We start from the raw sequence: 23,986 nt of genomic DNA, 5'->3' as shown, positions 1-23,986 counted from the left end.
TGCAATATGGGAAAGTTATTTTGGATTTCCAGATTTGTTATGTGGGTTTCAGATAGATTTAAAAATTCAGGAAATGTAGGGGGTTTAAAGGAATAACCAGCTATGATTTAAGGCTCCTTTCCAAAAGTTTGACTTTATAGATTTCTCACTAATATGTTTCCTGCCCTTAATTTTAAGCATACATACAGTGATCTAAAGATATAAAACCTAAAGCATAGCTTAAATGGTTAAACACTAAAGGTTCAAAAGAAAAAAGGTGAATAATGCCTTTGTAATGGGAATGGTAAAAACATCAATTATAGACTAGGGACTGGACAGCCTTATTTAAAGTGAAGGTAACTATAAAGCCAGAGAAGCCATCCTCCTCGGGTGAGTCAGAGCATTAGTAACTTGAGGAACTCCTAGTGAAAACGAAGTGGGAAGACATTCTTCTTTCATCAATGGGAAGACCTCTGGAGAGAAAAACTGGTTAACAAAAACTCACCAAGGAAATTCAGATAACAATTCACAAATGTTTAAGTCACACATTATACCCCTCTGATTACCTTAAACAACGAGCAAGCTGGTCAATATGGAAAATATCGCTTTGACTTCCCTTAATTCCAAAGTCAGTAGTAATCGCCCCTCGCCCCTCCCGTCCCGAGCTTTGTAAATTCTCCAGACCCCGAGCTTCTCTCTCACAGTTCATCCCCAAGCCTCTCGGTGCCTGGCACGTAGACGGCATTCAAAAAATCTCGGGTGAACTGAACAGAGTTGGCAGAGAAATCTCAAGCTGCTGTCCCGGGAGGGGCGAGGCCAGGCTCAGGATAAAATAATGCTAAGTCTTCCCACTGGAGCCCAGCACCACCTTTATTATCCCCACTATGCCTGGGGCCGTGATTTGTGGGTGACTGGGTCCCCCACGAGGCAGCGCTGCTTCCGCTTGTGCAGTCATCTCCTTCCCCTCGCACTAAAACAATACCTTGGCCTCCTGCCAAACTTTGAGCAGCGAGCGACTCTGGCTGTTTATGGCCCGGAATGGGTGCTGCGAGAGGTTTGGGGCGGCTCTCAAGTGCTAGCAGAGGAAGAGAAAAGGCCAAAGCTCTAAAACACTCACTTCCTCCGCCCCCTCCCTTTTGTCCCAGACACCAAAACAAACGAGCTGATACACGTGTCCCTATGACTCTTGTTTACTATCAAGCCTGTACTGTGCATGCGCTTCTGGGATATGTAGTCCAATCGTTTCCTCCGACGTGCAGTTCCTAAGAGGAACGCAGCTAGGCCGAGACTACAAACCCACAATCCATTTCGCGGGCAAAGTTTGGCTCGGGTCCCGGCAGTCTCGGCAGCAATCCAATCCGAAGCGCTCACCCTAGTGATTGACACGCCATCTTCTCCACTAAACACAACACAAAAGTCAATACAAGCCCGCCCCCCGAGACGGAACACGGTATCACCCAATGGGAAAGGGGAAGAATCGAATGGCAGTTCCACAGACCAATAAGAGGGCGAAGGAGCTGGGAGGAGGCTCAACCTCCGGGGGTTTGAGGGGAGGGGGAAGACGAAGCTTGAAAGACTTGGTAATGGCGACGGGTTTGGTAAGTAGGAAAGTTTCGGTTGAGGACTAAGAGTGGCGGCGGGAGCATTAACGTGCGCCGGGGAAGCCGGCGTCAGTCGGAGAGGGGTACACGAGTTGCTGGTGGTGTTGTCGCGGCCAGGGCGGCCCGCGCCGGGGCTGCCCGCACTCCGCGACGGGTTTGTTGTCTTTCTGTTCGGGAAGGGGTGGGGGTGGGGAAGGGAGGGGCAGGATCCCGAGGGTATCGGGCGGCCGGGCGAGCTCGGGTCGGCGCTCCTCTTCCTCACGGCGGGGGCAGTTAACCGTCCGATATCTGCCCGAGGCGAACCCACCGGACCGGCGCTTCCCGCAAGCTCACCTGGGCTTCGCGGCGGCGCGGCCCGTGGGGGTCTCGGGGCGGGGGTTGGGAGGCGTAGGCGAGGACGGTGCTCCGGGCAGGGTGGCGCGGTGGGTGGCCGAGCCGGGTGCGGAGATGGGGCGGGCCTGGGCGGGGGAAGGGGGCCGACGCGGCGCCGGGGCTGCCCCGGAAAGTTTGACTTCAACTCCTCGCGAGTGGGCGGAGGGTCGGAGGTTGGCCCGGGGTGGGCGGCCGGCCGCGGGTGGGGGACTGCCGTGAGGCGCCGCCTCTTTAGGGGCCGAGAGGGGCTCGGGTCGAGCTGGGAAGCTCGCGGAGCCGCTGGGCCCTGGGGCTCATTGTTACGCAGTTCGAATGAATGGGCTCCTTGGCGCCTGCGCGGTGGGGCTGAGCTGAGGGGAAAAACAAGCCTGGAGTCCAGGCTGCGGTCACATGATGGGGGGAGGGGAGGGGAACGCGATGAATGGCGAAAGAGGGTGGGGGATGGACTTGGCTTGAACCGGGAGGCACTGCCTCTGTGTGACCGAGAGCGAGGCTTGGCAGGCGATTCCAGTCTCCGCCTTCCAACCTATACTGCTGCCCCAGGCAGATTAAAACAAAACAAATAATCCAGGCAAAATCGAGAGTCGGGGCCCGGTTTTTGTAGCTTCTTCTAACGCTACACGCAGTCTAGGGGATTTCGCTTTCCGCGGTGCGTTCTACACCATCTAGAGTTCATTCTTTAGGAGTTTTCAGCAAGAATCTTTTGTAAAAGGAGCTGTGGCTGCAGGGAGATACTCAAAGACTCTTTAGCTCTGGGAGCCAGTGATGCTAAGAAGGGAGGAGGGTAAAAGGGAGTTGTGTATATACTGCAAAGTGTTGGCGTCCTACCAACAATTTAGACTAAGTGCTTTAGGTTTATTTCCCTCTAACTAGCAATAACAGGTGATTCCCAGCAGTGGTCTTGAAATTAAAGTTACCTTTTGAGAATTAAAATAATTTTAACATTTGTAAATACTTTTCTATTGTTTAACTATTGATAATGATCTACATTTGTGATGTACTTCTAGTTCTTTCCGTCGTTGCTTTTTGTTATTGTTTTTGATATTTTCTGCTTTGGCTTGCTAACGAGAGTGTTAGGGTCAACTGTTGAGTTTCCATGATTAAACTACTTAGTTCTTGCTGAGCAGGTAATTGTTGACAAAGTTTTAAGGAAATTTGAATTATATTCAAAAGAATTAAATACACTCATTAAGTTTTTGAGCTACTTTATACTTTTGAGGAAGCCGTTTAGCCACTTTATAGCAAAGTACTTTAAAACAATAGTTTTTGTTTATTCTAACTTGACTAATATATTATTTACAGAATGAAATTTTGATTTCACTTTCTAGTTTCCATTTTATTTAATTTCATAAGCCCCATTACCTTTTTCAGCCTGGAAAACTCTTCCCCCTTGTTCACTTCTCAAACTTCTACTGCATATGTTATTTTAAAAGTTACCTTCTCCCGGGATTTCCCAAGATTTCCCATGTTTCACAGTGCTTGCTTCTCAGACTTCAAACATGGTACTGTCGCTTTAAGAGTTGTCTCCTCCGCTGTATTTTAATTTCTTTGGACGTTTTCCTCACTATCCAAATGCTCTGTGATGAAGGCTAACGGGCTTTATGAATGAATAAACTGCTAGACCTTGAAGGCCCTTGAGGGAGAATTGCTAGCTGGTCTGCTGTATTTCTGTTTAAAATGAAAATATTAGTACTTTTTTTGCCATAAATTATGATAAGTTAGTACCATGTTAATGAGACAATGCCAGGTATTTTACATGTATTATCTTTTGAGTATGAAGGCGAACTTTTATCTAGAATGAGAAATCACAACAAATTTTTTTAAGCTGACAAATACGTTTGTATATCACAAAATTGAGGAAAAGTGATATTCTTTATTAACAATGATATTCTGTATATTCTTGTTTATGCCTGACCCATCAGTAATAGTCATATACCGTCATATTTTGATCTGCATTTACTTTGGTATTTCATATCATAGTTTACACTGTCCTTTTCTGTAGACAAAATAGAAAAATAATTTTCTTCTATAATATAGTTGATTGAATTTTTAGAAGTTACTGGTAGTAGTTTAGAAAAGCTTCTTCCACAAGTTGTTATACGTAATGTGAAATTTTTTACGGTTACAATCAAGTTTGGGAAAATAAATTTCATGTAAGAATTCTTTCATATATGATTTAAAGGTTTTTTCATACAGTGACTCATCTTAAGTACTATGTGAATTGACAGTACTCTTTTTAACAGGTTTGTGGATAGCTTGTAGTGGTGTGTTAGGGGTTTGCTGTTATCTTCATCAATTTCAGTATTTTGTGTCAAGTCAGCACAAAATTAATAAGAGCTTATGTAGATGTATTTGGCACTGGGCGACTGATTGGTAGGAGAATGCTTTGGAACCAGGTAAGGGTGTGTGATGTAGTGTCTTATATACTTCCAATAACTATGAAAGGTAGACAGGTGCTGGTCCCATTTAGAAAGAAGAAAACTGAGGCATAGAAGTTCAACTGTTCAGAGTCATATAGATGGTAAGTGATGCTCTACAGTAATATATTTTATGGAAAGAATACCACCTACTGTTGGGGTGTGGATTTTTTTTTTTTTTTTTTTTTTTTTACCTCAGCACTGTGGCAAACTAGAGTTGTAGAAACATTTCTCTGAAATCTTTTGTTTGAAGTTTCATTGGAAATATTCTGAAAGAACTACATTAAGACTTCGACTGCTTTTGGTGTAGAAAGTTATGTTTAATATAGTTTGTTATGGAGGCTTCTTTTAGCTTGGAATTATGTAATCCATTTTAAATACCACTTCAGTTCCTCATGTTAGAGTTATAAAGTAATTGCAAATTACTGTCTCTTCACCTTCTCCCCACAAACAGTTTGAGCTTGATATAGAAGTTCTTCAGGATTAAGGGAGGGCATGTAGAAGATCCTTTCCTTGATGTCCATAATGAGGATGGAAAGATGAGGAGTCAGGGAAGAATTGGCACTTGAACGTAGTTGAAATTAGATGTCTAACTTATGTTGGTCTATCCCTTTTGTCCTTTTTCTCAGTTTCTTCCTTTTTTTTTTTTTTTGAAGAGAAAATGGTCCCATTCAGTTATTAGAGCCCTGTTTTTCTCATCCAGAATATTATTATTATATATATATTTTTTCTTGGCTGTGCTGCACGGCATGCGCGATCTTAGTTCCCTGACCCAGGGATCAAACCTGTGCCCCCTGCAGTGGGAGGGCAGAATCTTAACCACTGGGCCTCCAGGGAAGTGCTTCCTCATCCAGAGTAATACTTTGTTCAGAGCTGTTTTGAAGTTTATACAAAATTAAATGAAGTATGTGGAAATGCTTGGCACATAGTAGGTAGACATTTAGTAAAACCTAATTTCCTTCTTTTTCATTCAGTGAGACTTGGCTATTTTTAGGCATCTCTTCCTAAGATTTTGTGGATATTTACTTCTGAAAGTTTGCAAAACAAATGCAGTAGGGCCTTCTCATCCCCACTCAATAAAATAAAAATTTGTAATATTGAACATTACATTTCAAAGTACAACTGCTGGAGAATTTTACTCTTCCTTTTTGAGAATTCACAGATCTAGTGAAGAGTTGACATGTACAGAGTTAACTAAACACAAGATGAGCTATGTCCAATCCTGTAATACCAAAGTGGTATTCAAAAGCATGAATGAACAATAGCGTTAGCTCTACCAGGAGAAATTTGAAAGAGGAGCTTGTTTATCATAATGAATATCTAAATTGGTGTATGTGGGGAGTTATTTTTGAGTACGGACTCTTCTGGTGTTCCTTTAGGGTATCAGAGGCCTTGTTTCCCCCCAATACTATAATTTGACAGAAAACTGAGAGACAAAAAGCTTACGTTTGTGTATGGGCTTGAATTTTGGTTTCATGTATTTTATTTAATTCTCACAATAGCCCTGTGAGATAAGTAGAGGCACCTTGAGATTAAGCGACCTGCCCCAGGTTACCTGGCTAGCAGGTGAACTTCAAGTCTGTTGACTTGAAGTCTAGGCTCCCGTTTACTGTACAGGAGGTTTACAGAAGGAAAACTTCCACTATCTCAAGACCAGACTTTTGATAGTCTTGAGCAATGAGACGTGAAAACACATAGAACTCAAGTTCAACAAATATTTATTTGGTCCCTTTTGGTTTTGCGGTACGCGGGCCTCTCACTGCTGTGGCCTCTCCCGTTGTGGAGCACAGGCTCCGGACGCGCAGGCTCAGCGGCCATGGCTCACGGGCCCACCCGCTCCGCGGCATGTGGGATCCTCCCAGACCAGGGCACAAACCCGCGTCCCCTGCATCGGCAGGCGGACTCCCAACCACTGCGCCACCAGGGAAGCCCTATTTGGTCCCTTTTGTTACTTGCTTTGAAACTAAAATGTTTTTTTCCAACTTCATTTAAAGAGTATTGTGATGAGATGTTGGTAGCTTACTAAGACACAGTGCTGAAGAAATGCTAGAAGTTGCAAGGAGATATGAGTGCAGAGTGAATGGTGACCGGGCACCTGGGACCTGCTGAGGCGGAGAGCGAACCTATCTGGGAAGAATGAGAAAACCAAAGGGCTCTGCAGAGGGAGGGGGAGGACACCACAAACTAACTGCAGCTCTGCTTCCTACCCGTAAGGAGAGCTCTGAGGACAGGTATACATGAATATCGCAACTCTGAATTTCATAATAAAGGGGAAAAGTGAGAAATTTTTCAAGTTTAAGATTACAACTTGGGCTGACTTAGGCCGGTCACATCTGTATATGAGGCATGTACAGATGTTGATACGGAGTTTGAGTCACTAAGTCAGGATGATGAATTGTGTTCTCCGTACTTAAGATGTTGAAAAGTTTTCTATGGGAAGGGTTAAAATCTGCCATCTAAACTTAATATTGATTGTTCCAAGAACTTACACAGAATAACTAGTTTCTCTCATGTTTGGGGCATTACTAAACAAGGAGTCTGCACTGATACTACCAATTACCGTTTCTTTCATGAGGACTTTCTGGCCACAAGGCAGGGCATGCGGGATCTTCCTGTTGACAGGCCCCCTGCAGTGGAAGCTCAGAGTCTTAACCACTGGACCACCAGGGAAGTCCCTCATGAGAACTCTCAAAGGAGGCTGGGAGCGAGTGGCATAGACAGAAATTGGGAATGTGAATATACTCTACTCTTAATACACTCTCCCTTAAATATTTGTTATAGATGTTCCTGCAGACTCATACCGTGTTTCAGTATGGTTTTTTAAATAGACTCAAAAAAATGTTTAAAGTGGTTCTGATCATGTTAGACCTCTGTTCAAAAGTATGCAGTGGTTCCCATTGTCTGCTAGTTGCTAATAATAATACTGGCCAGTCTACATTGAGAATTTGCTCTGTTAGGCACTACTGTAAGCTTTTGACATTTATGAGTTCACTGAGTTTTTACAACAACCTATACAGATGCTTTTATTATTTACATTTTACAAACAAGTCATAAAGATTTTAAATAAATTGTCCAGGGCACATAGCTGGCAAGTAGCAAATATAATATGAACTCAGTAGTCTACTGTCGAAGTCCTTACTTACCCTTGTCTACAAAAAACAAACCAACTAACCAGTTTTCCTAAATTAGGATTGAAGATTCTGATCCCAGTCTGCCTTTCCAGCCTTAGTATTGATGGATGACCAGGAGACACAAAGGCCATCCTGCCTACTGGCTTCTATGTTCTTCTGATTTCATCCAGTCCTTTGCTAACTGTGTGAGTTTGCTCGTGTGAGTTTCTCTCATTGGGAGCCTCCCATCCTTCTTTTTTACCCATTCATAGCCAAGCCCTGGCTTTGTAGAACTATGATCATTTGCTTATATCTTTCCACTAAAGTGAAGATTCCTTGAGATTCATGATAAGCTGTTCATCGATGCACCTAGTATAGTGCCTTGTACATAATATGTATTAAATAAATGAATATATATACGCACACACATATATTTACATAAAAAGGAATGTGGCAGTCATTTTTAGCCTGCTGGTTCTCACAACACACCAGGGGTTCTTTTGAAAGAAAACAAGTAAAAACCAGTGTACCAGGGTTGTACCCCAGACCAAATAAACCACTTGCTTCAGAAGGAAGGTGGGGCCTGGGCATCACTGGTTTGAAGCAGACATGGTTCTGTGTGCCACTAGGGTCGAGAATCTCAGATCAAGCTAAGTTTGCTTGGCTTTTGCAACGAGAAGGTGGAGGCTCAGAATCAGGATTTGGCTACTTACGCTTGAGAAGTCGATTTGTGTTACCATATCTCTTGTAGCCACCAATTTTGTAGGAAATTATTTGTTATACCCTAGCAGATTTGCTGTAACTATATCATAAGACTGTGATTAATCACTACATAATAGCTTGTACCTACTGGAAAAGTGTTCATTTGTTGGGAATGCTTCAAACATCTTTTAGATAAACTGTTATTTGCTTAAAGTAGTGGTATGATCTGTGACTTTTTATTGAGATGTGTTGGATAACTTGTCAGATTTCCCAGGGAGGAAATTACCGAAGCTGAATAGCTAGTTGTCTGGTCTCCTGTTGTTAACTGTTTTCAATAACTATCCTGTTTAGAACATGAAGTGCCCATAGTATGCATAATATTGCCCTATGTCAGTCTAGGGATAAAAAAGTTTTTTTAAAAGTCATTTTACATTTTTTTTTTTTTTTTTTTTTACTCACTTTGTTTCATTTCATCCTCACAACTGCTCTAGGAAGAAAAGAGCAGGAGTCATTAGCCCTGTTTTCAGATGGAGATATTGAAGCTCAGTCACTTTAGTGACTTAGTAAGTGATTAAGCTGGTATCAAACCTGTTTCCTTCCACCTACCCCAGTGCCCTTTTCACTACTCCATACTACATCTCACAGTCGGTATTGTGTAAGGCTCTAAGTGCCCAAGAAATGGGTAATATTTGAGGAGTACAGGCAGAAAGCATCTGAAATAAAATATTAGAAATAAAGTAAGGCAGTGGTCAGTTTGGCTGTATGTGTCAAAAGCCTTAAGATGTTTAATTGCCATCCGACTACTAATCTGTCTCTGGGAATCTAAAGAAATAACCAGATATAAGCAAATACTTAAAAAAAAAGAATGTAAATTCACTGTTATTTAGAAGATTGGAAAAACTGGGAATATGTTTAGCAGTAGGAGGGATAAATAAATTTTGGTACATCCTGATGATGTATATTATTTAACTATTTAAAATAGATCTTTGAAAAAATTAATGACATAGGAAAGTGCTTATGAACTTATGTTAAGGAAAAGGTCTCAACTATTAATATATATAATATGAAGTATGAAGAAAAATAAATGATTTTATTTAGGTAAAACGTAGGTCTGTGCATGAAAAAGAGATTGGATTGTAAGATAGTACATCAAAATGTCACAGTATCTAACTCGGGTTGGTGGGATTAGAAATAATTATTATAGGGGCTCCCCCGGTGGCACAGTGGTTAAGAATCTACCTGCCAATGCAGGGGACACGGGTTCGAGCCCTGGTCCAGGAAGATCCCACATACCACAGAGCAGCTAAGTCCGTGAGCCACAACTACGGAAGCCTGCGTGCCTAGAGCCCGTGCTCTGCAGCAAGAGAAGCCACCGCAATGAGAAGCCCGCTCGCCGCAACTAGAGAAAGCCCACGCTCAGCAACGAAGACCCAACGCGGCCATAAATAAATAAAAAGTAAATTTTTTAAAAGAGAGATAATTATTATATTCCTTTTATTTTTTAAGAAAAGCTTTTTTCATTTTTTTCCACAGTGGTCATATATTTTATAGTCAGGATAACATTTCATGATTTAAAAGTTCATTGGAAAAGCCTTTGTAGAAAAAAATCTGTCAGTGTTTGTTGGTGATTATGACATGGCTTAGAAAGCTCTGGTATAAATGTCCTTTCACTGCATTTTTTGATCATCCTGGGCTAGGGTACCTGACTTTTATGGTACTTTTTTTTTTTGGTCACACCACGGGATCTTAGTTTCCTGACCAGGGATCGAACTCAGGCCTCGGCTAACCCCGGTAGTAGTTAGCGCCATATCCAAACCACTTGACTGCCAGGGAGTTCCTGACTTTTGTTGACTTTTAAGAGCAGTATATTTTGTTTTATTTTGAGGAAAAAAAACTATATGTTAGAATTTTTTGTGTATTTCATATTAACTCATTAGAACATCTAAAAAATGAGATTTGGAGTAGTGAGAAATCAGGAAATCTTGCTGCTTCTGTCACCCATGTTAAATAACAGATTTGATCATCGTCCAAAGGCAAGAGTGTAAAAGGTATAACCACATTTTATATTATTAATCTTTGTAAAAATTGTAGCCTATTCAGAAGGTCAGGTATCTTTTTAGTATGGTTAGGTCCCAAATTCTCATTAAGAAAACATTTTTATTTTTATAAGAAGTATAGTATATGGCCATTTTAAGAAACTCTTTTCTATTTTATTTTTTTGTCTGTTTTGTTTTTTGTGTTTTGTTTTGTTTTGGCCCTGCCACGCGGCTTGAGGGATTTTAGTTCCCTGGCCAGGGATCGAACCCGCGACCGCTGCAGTGGAAGTCCAGAGTCTTAACCACTGGACTGCTGGGGAAGTCCCAAGAAACTTTTAAAAATATTCGTTAGAGACTGTAATTTTAAGTTCGTTAAACTTGTTCACTTTCAGAAGATGAGAAAACAAAATAATGAACACAGTTGATAAATACTAGAGAAATTAAAATAGAATCTTCCAAAAAATGTGCAAAATAGAATAGACCTTCAGTCGTCCATGTCTAAAGGTTTTGAGGGGGATACAGATAGCAATGTGTGATTAAAGATACAACATTGTGATGTCTCTGATTGACTTTATACTTACAGTATTTTATACTTACATTATTTCCAAATCACATGACTTGACATTTTTTTCTTATATTATTTTTAAGTCGGAGCACCATAACATGGTGTGGGAAGTGAAGACAAATCAGGTGCCTAATGCAGTACAGAAACTCCTGCTAGTAATGGACAAGAGAGCTTCAGGAATGAATGACTCATTGGAGTTGCTGCAGTGTAATGAAAATTTGCCATCCTCACCTGGATACAACTCTTGTGATGAGCACATGGAGCTTGGTAAACAAAATGAAGTTCTTAGGAATCTCACTGACATTCAGATTAATTTTCAGGTTTAGCTAGCTTTTCCACCTACCTTGAACTGATAAAAAGTATGTCAAGTTTTTGTACATCAGAAGTTTTCAGTGTTCTCTTATTATTGCTTGTGAAGTATTACTTAAAACCAACCTAACTTGGGGCTATTTATGGTTATCATAGAGACTCATTTACAAATTTTCAAACTAAACTGCCTTTGTGGATAAAGATGAGCCTTTGAACACCTTATGAAAACCTTGCTGTGTGGCTTTTCAAAAGATGTTACTTTTGAAATATCCATGTGAGCTCAGCAAATTATGCTGGCCACTATTCACGCCTGGTTTGTTGGTATGATGGGGAAATTACAGTGGACCCTTGAAATTTGAGGATCTGACATTTGTGATTATCACTACTGCTGAGCTACTCCAAAGATACGTGACCTGTAGAAGTGTGTAGGTTTGTTGAGGTATGACTCTGAATCGTATTGCTTTGAGCTCGCTGTTGGAGACAGTGAACAGGTGAAGAGTGATCTTGGCTTTGTTCCCATTTAATATGCATTTCTCTCTAATGTTCCCAAAAACCTGAGATGTGAGTGTCCTCATTTTATAAATGATGAAGTAAAGGAGGTTATATGCTGGAGTCTTCTTTGGAAATTTGGAGATCTTAAAGGTCTTGGGACATAACCTGTTTGAATGCTAAGAGATTGCTGGGCCCGAATATTCATTGAGGAGTGGTTACTATTGAGCAAGAAGCCCCAGTTCAATCAGGTAGTTGATTCTTCCATTGTCACATTTTAGGTTTCAGGAGGAAATCAGGAACCTAGGGCTCAGGGGGTCAAAAACTTGTACCACCCTTCATGACTTCAGTTTAAAAGTAGTTTCCGTAACTTGAAAGACAGAAATGAACCCTTTACAGTAAATAAAGATAGTCAAAGAACAGTGTTGGCAGTGAGGGAAGGGAAACGGCTCCACCACCATGAGAATTACAGAGTGGAATTGTCTTAAGTTGGTGTGATATTTTAGCTGCTCTGTGAAGGGGGGGATACCTTCTAGTCACTTTTATGAATAGGTGTCTTGAATCAGTACTTGTAAGACATTTCTGTTTTAGTGAGCTATTCTGGGATATTCCCCTGAATAGGAATTAGGAGTATGTACTTTTATAGTGACAGTTTAGGAGAACTCTCAAGACTGGAAGAGTTTTTTGACATATATTGAAGAGACCCAGTGGATCTGTAGAGTTTGTAGGTATGTGTTTCAAAGAGGGCTGTTTTGGTGGTGGTTTTTCTTCTTTAAGGCCTGCAAGATGCTTTTTCTCCCCTCCTTTCTTTTTCTTTAATTTTTAATTCAATTTTTTAGAATTCAGTCTATCTTACAGTGTTCATAGCCTTGGCATGTACATGAGTGGTCCTTGGGTACTATTTCTAGTTTTCTTTCTTGGGTAGCTGAGAGTCTTGTCATGAACTACCTTTCAGGAACACACTTTCTGGAAAAAAATAAGTAGTAAATATTACTGAGTTCAGACTTTCTCATTAAAAAGAAATAATTTAGCATAGATAAAGTCTAACAAGTAGTACCTGAAAATATATAATATGATCTAGGTTTCATCTTTGAAAATTGTTGTTTTCATATATTGCAGTAATCTTGTTGAACAGGTTCAAGTGTGTGAACAATAAGTACATCTGTGTACCCATTAAACGCCTTTTTCCTCTAACATGTTAACATAAAAATGTCTCAGTGGTATATGGATTATTCCCAGGTGAGCTATAAAAAACTGGGGGAAAAAGTCAGAAAACACAAACAGAACAGTTGGTGAACAGTTGTGGTAGTTACATGGTTTGAGTAGTGAAGTCATTAATCCATTTACATTTGCTAGATTTACTTTTCTGTCAGACTCTGTTGGCCCTTAAATGTATAAGATGTCATTTTTTTTTTCAGTTGAAACTTGTTTTCATTCAAGAAAACATTTAGAATTTACACGTTTCCTCTCACAAAATTAATTAGCTAAATTTGAGGACCTGTCTTCCAGGTGTGATTGTAGAATTGTTCCCTGTATTAGTAATTTCCTTCTTATAATTTCGAGTGTGCTTATTTGCAGATGATCTTCCTGAACTTCAGGCTGTTCAGAGTGATCCTACTCAATCTGCCATATACCAGCTAAGTTCAGATGTGTCACATCAAGAATATCCAAGACCATCTTGGAACCAAAATACCTCAGAAATATCAGAAAACACTTACCGTGAAAATGAGGTGGATTGGCTAACAGAATTAGCAAATATCGCCACCAGTCCACAAAGTCCACTTATGCAGTGCTCATTTTACAACAGGTGGGAACATTGGCTGTATTTTAATTGAAAACTTTTATCATGACAAAATGCTTTTTTTTCCTAGAGTTAAAAGTAATCTTGACCATCTCATGAGTGGTTTATCAAAGTCATTAGAATTAAGCTCTTTGTCTTAAAATAATCAAAGAGCTGTTTCACCCAATGTCATGATTTCATATTTTGAGAATTAGATAAAAGTGATAAGAGAACAGCAGAGTCAAAAATATTTGTAAATGGTTTAAAGTCATCAAAAAAATACATCAGACCAAGAATACTTTTATTATATATTTCTATTTAGAGAGATGAAAATTATATATGTCTAAGGAATCATAATTAAAATAGACATATTTTAAACTTTTATCAACCTTGAGTTTGGTTCCTTTTGGTCTAGGTTTATTTTTTTCCACAGTGTATGTGGCCTTATGTTATTTATGTTTGCTAATATTAAAATGTTGAACTTAACAAAAGTAGACTCCCATTGGTAGAAACCACTGTTTCATATAACCAGACCAGAGTTTAAGAAAATGAATTAATGGTGCTATGAAATTATGGAAGCTTCCAACTAATATTCCTAGAGATACCTAAATGGATAATATTTTATTAATTATACCCCAAATTATAAAATTGGCTATGTAAAAAGACATAGATAAATATCATTGTTTGTAGGGAAGAGAAAAAAATACACAGGTTTGCACTCATGTGAGTGGGTAGACCAGAGTCCATAATAGGTGATGTAGGAATAACTGAATTTTGGTAGTGTTCCTAAGTTAGTATAGTTCTTTGCTAAAGAATAAACTTGTTAGGTGTGAAGCCCAGCAAGTTACGCTGTTTTTCTTCTATTCAGCAAGGTCATTGGTTTTGATTAGAGCAAATTCAATTTAATTAACTTCAGTTTAATCCATGAAGAGTTCCACAAGGATGAAAAGTTGCCTTTCAAAGTATTACTTCCTTTATTGTCCCAGTTTTCATTGTAATCTTAATAGTCAAAAAGTGAAAAATTGCTTTACAATTAAAAAAAAAAAACTCTGATTTTACTATTGGACTTTCTTTTTTCCCCGATTTTAGTTTAGAGAGAGTACTTTTCATTTTTCACAGTAAGCTCATGAGGATTAATAATTTAGTTCATGGAAAGTTGAGTAAAACCCTCAGAAGAAAATTAATGTTAAAAAAAAAAAAGTAAAGGAGTAGCTCCCTAAAGATGTAGATTACTCTCTGCGGCGTTTTCTACGCTTCCCTTCTCCCTAGGGAACAAGAGCAAGAGTCGCGCTCTGCTGTCTTGCCTGCCTTCTGACAGTCAGTGCTGTTCTCGTGACTTCTTGTAGAGTGTTAAACTGTGTTAGTTATTGAACTTGGGATGTCTGAAGTTGTAACTGTACAGTACCAAGGGCTTGAGGACAGGTAAAATTTGTATTATCCCTGCATAGATAGCGGGATGAAGAGACCATGGTGTTAGTGATTCAGGCACATGCAGCATATTAATTTTTACGGAACATTTAGGCCATATACATTTTAGAACATTACATTGTTATTTGTCTTTTAAATGGTTAAACAGAAGAACTGATAAACCCATTTTCTTTTACTAGTCACGAAGGCAGGAATGAGTTTAAGGAATTTTTAGCAGTTTGGCCATCCTCTTATACTTCATAAAGATGTAAATGTGTAATAAAAGGAAGAAAGTGGGCAAAGATGAAATATTTGTATTTTGAAATCCAAAGTTGATTGGAGAGTAAGCTAAAATGCATGGAAATTTGAGGGCTTTTTACTTAAGAAGTGTTATGAACGTGAAAGCAACGTACAGTTTTATATATGGATCCTCGTTTAAAAATTGATTTCTGCGAAGGTATAATAAAAAATGTTAAGTTTAAAAAAATGAGGGCTAATCAGATTTCTCAGAGAATAAGCGAAGAATTGGAAAGTAAGATGTCCCTCCTCTTTTTAGAAAGAGGATTAGTACAGATACGTGTAAACATTTTTCTGTTAAGGACCAAATCCTTAGTTGGCATCTCAGAATTGTCCTGATTTGGGACAATTCAGATTTACTTCTTAGACCCTGAAATTTTCCTTTCTGCTGCTTTCCAGACTCCCGAGTCAGTATACCTTACTGGTCGTCCTTTATGGGCTTGCTGCTGTTACCCCTCTTATATGTTTGTGGGGGAAGGATCTTAGTGTGTTCTGGGGAGCCCCGTGTACTCTGAAGGGAGCACTGCCTGGTAAAGAGACTTTTGACAGGAAAGCGGGGCAAGAGGTAACTTACTTTTTTAAGGTGATCCTGGTGCAGAAGTAGCTGGCTTTATGCGTAGATGCTTTGCAAATAGGCTGTTTTCTACTATAATAAGTTTAAACATTTTAGCTTCAGGTAGTTCACTGTATCTGCCCAGTGATACAGGTGGTTGGTAGATAAAGAGTTCCGTGTTGGTCATGTTGAGCTTGGAGGGCCGAGATTTGGTGACCACATCACAGTAGGAGAGGGAAAGGGATCGGGAGCCCTGCATAAGGGGGTATCATCCTTCATGAATGAAACTGCACACTTGTATGTGCTTAGTGATATAAAAATGAGTGAATGAGTAAATGAAACAGTAGTTTGGAATTTAAAGTATATTATCTAATCTGAAAAAACAGTGTTTAAAGTGTGTGAAGGGGGTTTGGGTAAGATGTTAAGGAACAACATACTATAGACGAAACCCTGATGTCTTTATTAGTGTTTCCCAGAGGTGTCTTATATGTAATAACATTGGTGTTATGAATATGAAGTTCACCAAAAGGAAAGCTTTACTTTAAGGACCTTTGCTTTGTGGTTAAAACAGTTTCTTTATTTTAGATCATCTCCTGTACACATCATAGCTACTAGCAAAAGTTTACATTCCTATGCGCGCCCTCCACCGGTGTCCTCTTCTAAGGGTGGGCCAGCCTTCGCTCATCACCACTGGAAGGAGCAAACACCAGTCAGACATGAAAGGGTAAGTTTATTCATGAGGTTAAACTTTATGAAATCTGTACAGCAGCTGAAAAACATGAACTTTCCCTCTCTAAGCAGTTCTTCTGAAGCACATGCGGATGGGAAATAGTCTCTCTCGCTGTTCTCCTGCTGATCTGGATTCAGTTATATGTACAGCTCTATTAACTGTTAGGAAAGTTTGTTACCGGTGGGAACATGCATTTAACTAAAACTTCCCAGAACTTCAGTTTTTGAAGGCGATTTTTCCCCCTAAGTTTAGAATGATTAAGTTATCCACTAATAAGAAAGTCTCGGGACTTCCCTGGCCATCCAGTGGTTAAGACTGTGCTCCCAATGCAGGAAGCCTGGGTTCGATCTCTGGTCGGGGGGCTAGATCCGGCATGCCACAGCTAAGACCCGGCATAGCTAGCCAGCTAGCTAGGTAGCTAGATAGGTAGGTAGCTAGGTAGGTAGGTAGCTAGGTAGGTAGGTAGGTAGATAGATAGATAGATAGTCTGAAGACACAGATTAACAAAATACATCTTACAAAAGAAAACCTAGAAAGTTTGTAATATTTTTTCCACAGGCAAGCAGTGAGTCAGAATCTGGTATTTTCTGCATGTCCTCCCTCTCGGATGATGACGACTTGGGGTGGTGCAATTCCTGGCCTTCGACTGCTTGGCACTGTTTTTTGAAAGGTAAAAAATGCTTGAATTCTTTACAGTTTATTTGTGTAGCAAGCACAGTAGTCACATATCTAATACTTGTTTTTTACTTAAACTGTAGGCACACGACTGTGTTTTCATAAGGGAAGCAATAAGGAATGGCAGGATGTGGAAGATTTTGCTAGAACTGAAGGCTGTGATAATGAGGAAGATCTCCAGATGGGCACTCACAAGGTTGATTTAAAATCCTTAAAACTTTTACAAGTCTTTCAAAAGGGAACATAGGTTTGTTATTAATCTGCAGGTGTATCCTCCCATTTGCTTCCATGTTTAAATGACATTTGACATTTTGGGAGGAGCTCCTGTGACTCTGTTGCTTAGCCCGATGGAGAGGAGAAGCGACTTTAGGTTTTACCTTTATAATGAAGCTTTCTTAGATGGAAACAAGAGTGTATTTCTTAGCACTTTTTACACATTTTATTTTGGGGAAAATTAAACTGGCATTAAACACAAAATGAATAAATAAACAAACCAAAGCCTTACCTTAGGTAATCTACAAAGTGGTTAATTCTCCTATGGATAAGTGAGAATTGATCGAGTTACATTTAAAATGACCCATTAAAATGCTGGTGTTTTCTAAGTCGATAAGCAAAGGCAGTAGTGGGCAGCAAGCAGTAGGATAAATGTTGGATGAAACCTTTATCTTTGAAATCTTCAATTTCTCCATCTCCATTGTGGGCAGAGAAATTGGGCATGTGAAGTGTGCTTGTGTAAAATTCCTGTTCTGCGCCTGCTGTCCCCTACTAGTGAGTCTCTTGAGAACAGCAGTCCTGACTTGGCGGCCTTCAGTCTCCCCTTCTTGCTGTAAGCATTACATAGTGAAGTTCACCGTAGTCCGACTTCAGCCTCTGCTGCTCTACTAAAATCGTCTCAAAGGTTACTAGTTTTATTTTGATTGCTAAAGAGACTTCTGCTTGTTCTTTTTGACATTTCTGCAGTGTTTGACATAGTGGATTGTCTACCCTTGATTTGCGTAGCATGGCAGTGCCCTGCTTCTCCTTCTGATGTCTTGTCTGTCTGGACTGGTGGCTTGTCTGCCCATGATGTTGAATGTTAATAAGGTTCTACCCTTCCTCACTCTCTTCACCACTTTTTCTCTGATGATAATGTCGACAGCAGCTCCTTGGTGGTCTGTGGAAACTGCTTTGGTCTTTCTTGGAGTCAGGAAAGCTGGGCTGTTTCTGGCTCTGCCAGCAGCTATTTGTATGACTGCCCTTGGGCAGTCTATCAACCCCACTGGGTATTGCCTTCCTGATCTGTAAGACGGAACTGGGATTAGCTTTAAATTCTTATAGCTCTAAGAATTAGAAGATTCTGTAATCTAGTTACTAGTATAGCCAACACTGGATTCACCTTTTTCTTCCCCATCCAGGTCCATTTTTCCCCTTTTAAGAGTATTACTACCCTTTCTTGATTGCCAGATTCAAGATCTTTCTTTTTCTTTCTTTTTTTTTTTTTTTAATATTTATGTATTTATTTGGCTGTGTTGCAGCACGTGCTCTTCGTTGCATCGCACGGGCTTCTCTCTAGTTGTGGCGTGTGGGCTTCAGAGCGCGCGGGCTTAGTTGCCCCGCAGCATGTGGGATCTTAGTTCCCTGACCAGGGATCGAACGTGTGTCCCCTGCATTGGAAGGCAGATTCATAACCACTGGACCACCAGGGAAGTCCTCAAAACCTTTTCTTGATTGCTTCATTCAAAACATGAATGAAGTTGACTGTTTCCTCTCTTTGTAATCAGTTGATCCATTCTGTTTCCTTAAAGATTTTTTACATTTATCCTTTTCTTTCATTAGTTACTTTGACTGGACACTGTAGCTAGCTGTTGGCATGTCTGTCTCCTTTGTTTTTCTGTGAATTTAAGGGTAGGGATCATGTGTTTTCAGAGGCTAGCACCTGGCATGTACTAAGTGCTCAATAAATATTGATTGAATTTAAATTCAGCCCGGTTCTACCACCACTGCACTTGTCAGTTCAAGACTGTAATGGGGTTCTCTCGTTATATCTTCAAATAAATTGAATACCAGAGGTACCTTTTATCTGTAGTCTTTGTCATCATCTTAAAATCAACAATTATATTAATAAAAATATTTTCATTGACTTCCCAGTGCCTTCTCAAAGGAAAGTTTAAGCATTTTGCCTGTCTTTAAGATCCCTTTACTTACTTACTAACTGGGCCCTCCTTTGCAGTCTTATTTGCCCCAACTCTGAACTAATCTTGTATTTTTAGCAGATACTCAGCACTCTCCAAAGAAGTTATTAGTCACAACTATTCCTGGTGTAAGGCAGGTTCTTGTACCTTTCTAAATTGCATTCTCCTTTTAGATTCCAGTTCAAATGGGAATTGAAAGCCCCCCCAATCTTTTTCTCTTGGAGTTAATATCTCCCTTTATTAAACTCCATTAGCATTATTTGTACTTGGATTGAAGCACTTACTCCAGTCAGCTTTATATTGTAGTAATATCTGCCTTTCTTCGCTACTGGGTCAAAAGCTCCTTAATGGGAAGGATCCTGTCTTGTTTATTTTTACCTTTTCCACAAAGTCTTACACATAATAGGAACTTCACTCCATGTTGAGTTGAACATTGCCAATTTATTTACTCTATGCATGTATTTCCAGGGCTATGGTTCTGATGGTCTAAAGTTGTTATCACATGAAGAAAGTATATCATTTGGCGAGTCTGTACTGAAGTTGACTTTTGATCCTGGTACAGTCGAAGATGGTTTACTTACTGTAGAGTGTAAACTGGACCACCCTTTCTATGTTAAAAATAAAGGTAGGGCTTCAATTTTCAATTTGTAGTAACTTTTTAAAGAAAGCTTCTTAAATCTATACTTATGTCTTGTGGCATAATTATTTGATGATTAAGAAAAAACGTTTTGAAGGGAAAACTTCTTTCAAACTAAATAAAACTACCATAGGAAGTGCCTTATAATAATACCTAATGATGTTTAAATGTCTTAGCAGTAGTCAGGTGGAGCTCTACTTCCTGTGGGTATGAACTTGTAGATTCATGTAGCATACTATAATAAGCTCTGTTGTTTTGATATAGTTTGGGGAATGGAGTATTCTGGTAATTGAATTTTGGTTGAGGCCAAATATGCTTTACACCTGAATCACATTAACACTGTCAAACGTAATGATTCAGAGACTATTTCACGGTCTCCATCATTTATCATTTACTGTCTTGTAGGTCAATGGAAGTGCTGATTGATAGAATTTGACATATTAGTAAAATGCTGAGTTAAACTAGTTTTGGAGCGCTTTTTCATTGTTTAAATAAAACACTTGGATTTGCTTTGTGGCAAAGATATATGACTTGTGTTACAAATCTATGACATACTTTTTTTAAGACTCAGAAGTGACATAGCTATCATATAATAAATAATTTGGATGCTTTCTGTCAATCTCTATCCTTCATGTAACAATAGTTTGCTTTAACTTTAGGTTGGTCATCATTTTATCCAAGCTTGACTGTGGTACAGCATGGCATTCCATGTTGTGAAATTCATGTTGGTGATGTATGTCTACCTCCTGGACACCCCGATGCCATTAATTTTGATGATTCAGGTGTTTTTGATACATTTAAAAGGTAATATTGAATTCCTTTTTTTCTCTCTCTGAAAAAAAAATTAAAGTTTACTCTTAATCTCCCTAATGATTGCTGTTTAGGAGGTTAAACCTTTAAAGATCTGAGAATTATAAAAGGACTACTTAGAAGAGGGATGTACAGTTGACCCTTGAACAACACAGGGGTTAGGGGCACTGACCCTCTACACAGTCGAAAATCCACATATAACTTACAGCCAGCCCTTTGTTTAGACAGATTCAACCAACCGTGGACTGAGTAGTATTTACTATTGAAAAAAATCCATGTGTAAGTGGACCCATGCAGTTCAAACCCACAGTGTTCAAGGGTCAATTGTATATGAATAAATACTTGGTAATTAAAGTAAAATAATATAGTTCGAGTTTTTTAATTATTATTAATTTATTTTTGGCTGAGTTGGGTCTTCGTTGCTGCATGCGGACTTTCTCTCGTTGTGGCGAGCAGGGGCTACCCTTCCTTGTGGTGCATGGGCTTCTTATTGTGGTGGCTTCTCTTGTTGCGGAGCACGGGCTGTAGGTGCGTGGGCTCAGTAGTTGTGGCTTGCGGGCTCAGTAGTTGTGGCTTGTGGGCTCTAGAGCGCAGGCTCAGTAGTTGTGGCACGCAGGTTCAGTAGTTGTGGCTCGCAGGCTCTAGAGCGCAGGTTCAGTAGTAGTGGCGCGCGGGGTTAGTTGCTCCTCGGCATGTGAGATCTTCCCAGACCAGGGCTCGAACCTGTGTCCCCTGCATTGGCAGGCAGATTCTTAACCACTGCACCACCAGGGAAGTCCCTCGAGGAGTCTTACGAAGAATGAAATAATGCCATTTGCAGCAACATGGATGGACCTAGAGATTATCATACTAAGTGGAGGGAGTCAGAGAAAGACAAATACCATATATCATCACTTATATGTGGAATCTAAAAAATGATGCAAATGAACTTATTTACAAAACAGAATTAGACTCACAGAAATAGAAAACAAACTTATAGTTACCTAAGGGGAAAGGGGGGGTAGGGAGGGATAAATTAGGAGTTTGATATTAACAGATACTAATATATAAATTACTATATATATAATAAACAACAAGGTCCTGCTGTATAGTACAGGGTAGTATGTAATAAACTATAAAGGACAGGAATCTGAAAAAGAATATGTATATTAAATATATATATATATAAGTGAATCGCTTTGCTGTATACCAGTAACTAACACAATATTGTAAATCAACTATACTTCAAAAAAAAAAAGACTTTTACATGGAGTAGTCATGTAGGAAAAGTGACTTCGTAAAACATTTAAGATTAGGAAAATACCACATTATATGTCTAGGAATTAAATAGATCATCTTTGATAGTTAAGAAAAGAAAAATTTGCTAAATCTGGCCAGTTGTTTTGAACCAGACCATAAGTCTGTTAATTGTATCTTTCTTTTTCTTTAGTTAACTGTGTCTTTGTTTACTATTCATTTTGACCAAGGGCATTAGTTGCATGGATTAAAAATTGTAAAAACAGCAAAAAGTTGACATTTAGAAAGACTTAAAGAGGAAAGTGATTTTTCCTGAGATCACCCTATTAGTAAGTGGTATAATAGGACAAGGACCCATGTGTGCTGACATTCAAGAAAGTTGACCAACTGTCTGAATTTGTGCAGAACTTTTCTGGTTTTAGCACTGAAAGTCCTGCACCACTGGAAACCCTTCAGTCCTGGGAAAATGGGGGCAGTTGGTCACCCTCCTCCCAGAAGGAACCCAGAGAAAGTATATGATATCTGGGATTTTAAGACCCATTCTTTCTTCTTTTTGAAAAAAAGTTAGCTTTTATTTATTTAGTTTTGGCTGCGTTGGGTCTTTGTTGCTGTGCATGGGCATTCTCTAGTTGCAGCGAGCAGGGGCTACTCTTCATTGCGGTGCGCGGGCTTCTCATTGCAGTGGCTTCTCTTGTTGCGGAGCATGGGCTCTAGGCATGCAGCCTTCAGTAGTTGTAGCACACGGGCTCAGTAGTTGTAGCTCTCAGGCTCTAGAGCGCAGGCTCAGCAGTTGTGGCGCACGGGCTTAGTTGCTCCGCGGCATGTGGGATCTTCCCGGACCAGGACTCAAACCCGTGTCCCCTGTATTGGCAGGCGGATTCTTAATCACTGCGCCCAGGGAAGCCCCAAGACCCATTCTTTAAGATAATTATCAAATCCATAGACCTTTAAGTAGAGAATTTTCAAGAATTTCTGCTGGCCTGAAGATTTTAAATAAATTCAGTTTAATATAATAAAATAAAAGGTTAATATGTTTTTTTATTTTGAAAGCATAAGTGAGACTTTTTCTTTTCTTTTTTTTTTTTTGCGGTACGCGGGCCTCTCACTGTTGTGGCCTCTCCTCGTAGCTGAGTGCAGGCTCAGTGGCCATGGCTCACGGGCCCAGCCGCTCCGCGGCATGTGGGATCTTCCCGGACCGGGGCACGAACCCGTGTCACCTGCATCTGCAGGCGGACTCTCAACCACTGTGCCACCAGGGAAGCCCAAGTGAGACTATTTTTAAAAAACATTTTAAAAAATCAGCCAGCACAGGGCCTGGCACAGGCTATATGCTCAACAAACATCTGCAAGATTGGAATCTAAATGCTGTTTGACTCTCTTTTATACAGTCTTTTTTGAAAAACAAGACACTGTTAAGGTTCAGTACTCAGAGTATTCTTAGGATTTAGATCCATGATACCTCTAATGTTTGGTGAGAGTGTAAATGGATAAAAAAATTTTGGAAGATACTTTCGCTTTATTGTCTGCCAGTGAATATCGGCAATTCCATTCCTCTGTGTGTACACCGTAGAGAAGTAAATGCTTGTAGACATGCACTAGGCGATGTGTAAAGTTCAAGCTGTGTTGCGTATGACGTGGAAACAGTATCAGTACTCATTCACTGGAGACTGAATGCATATAGTGTGATACAATCATACAGTAGAATTCTTTTTGTCAGTGGAAGTTGAATGAACCGTAGCCATACATTTTAAAACATGGATCTTTAGAAATAATGTTAAGTAAAAATTAGTCTGGAATCAGATGTTCTTTGGAAATATATCTAATAAAATTATAAATCTAATTACATTTATATAATCTTTCTATAGTATGTAAAATACACATTATACAGTTACGCCAGGGATCCTCAAGGTCACCCCCAGGTTCAGTGATTTACTGGGAGGGCTCACAGGATTTAGTACTTAATCATATGCACAGCTATGATATCTTACATTGAAAAGATATGAAGCAAAGTCGTGAACAGGAAAGACGTGGGCTTAAGTTGGGGGAAGCCAGGCTTCCAGTGAGTCCTCTCCCAGTGGAGTCACACAGGACAAGCTTATTTCCCCCAGCA

General features: G+C 39.8%; 1 protein-coding gene across 2 annotated transcripts in view; it reads left to right on the top strand.

Annotated features, from left to right (window-relative positions):
• Nucleotides 1–1,512: 1,512 nt before the first annotated feature.
• Nucleotides 1,513–23,986, top strand: part of HBP1 (HMG-box transcription factor 1) — a 30,998-nt gene continuing 8,524 nt past the window's right edge. The window contains exons 1-9 of one of the 2 annotated variants that reach the window (XM_079930908.1): nt 1,561–1,577; nt 9,433–9,637; nt 10,866–11,049; nt 13,159–13,387; nt 16,203–16,341; nt 16,906–17,017; nt 17,106–17,218; nt 19,662–19,818; nt 20,490–20,634. In XM_079930908.1, coding sequence (XP_079787034.1) covers nt 10,881–11,049; nt 13,159–13,387; nt 16,203–16,341; nt 16,906–17,017; nt 17,106–17,218; nt 19,662–19,818; nt 20,490–20,634 — 1,064 coding nt within the window. In that variant the 5' untranslated portion in view covers nt 1,561–1,577; nt 9,433–9,637; nt 10,866–10,880. Of the gene's footprint in view, nt 1,578–9,432; nt 9,638–10,865; nt 11,050–13,158; nt 13,388–16,202; nt 16,342–16,905; nt 17,018–17,105; nt 17,219–19,661; nt 19,819–20,489; nt 20,635–23,986 lie in introns of both variants that reach the window. The other variant, XM_079930907.1, reaches the window with a different exon arrangement.

Source organism: Stenella coeruleoalba (genome assembly GCF_951394435.1).
Source record: "Stenella coeruleoalba genome assembly, chromosome: 9".
NCBI lineage: Eukaryota > Metazoa > Chordata > Mammalia > Artiodactyla > Delphinidae > Stenella > Stenella coeruleoalba.
This window is presented reverse-complemented; position numbering and strand designations above follow the sequence as displayed.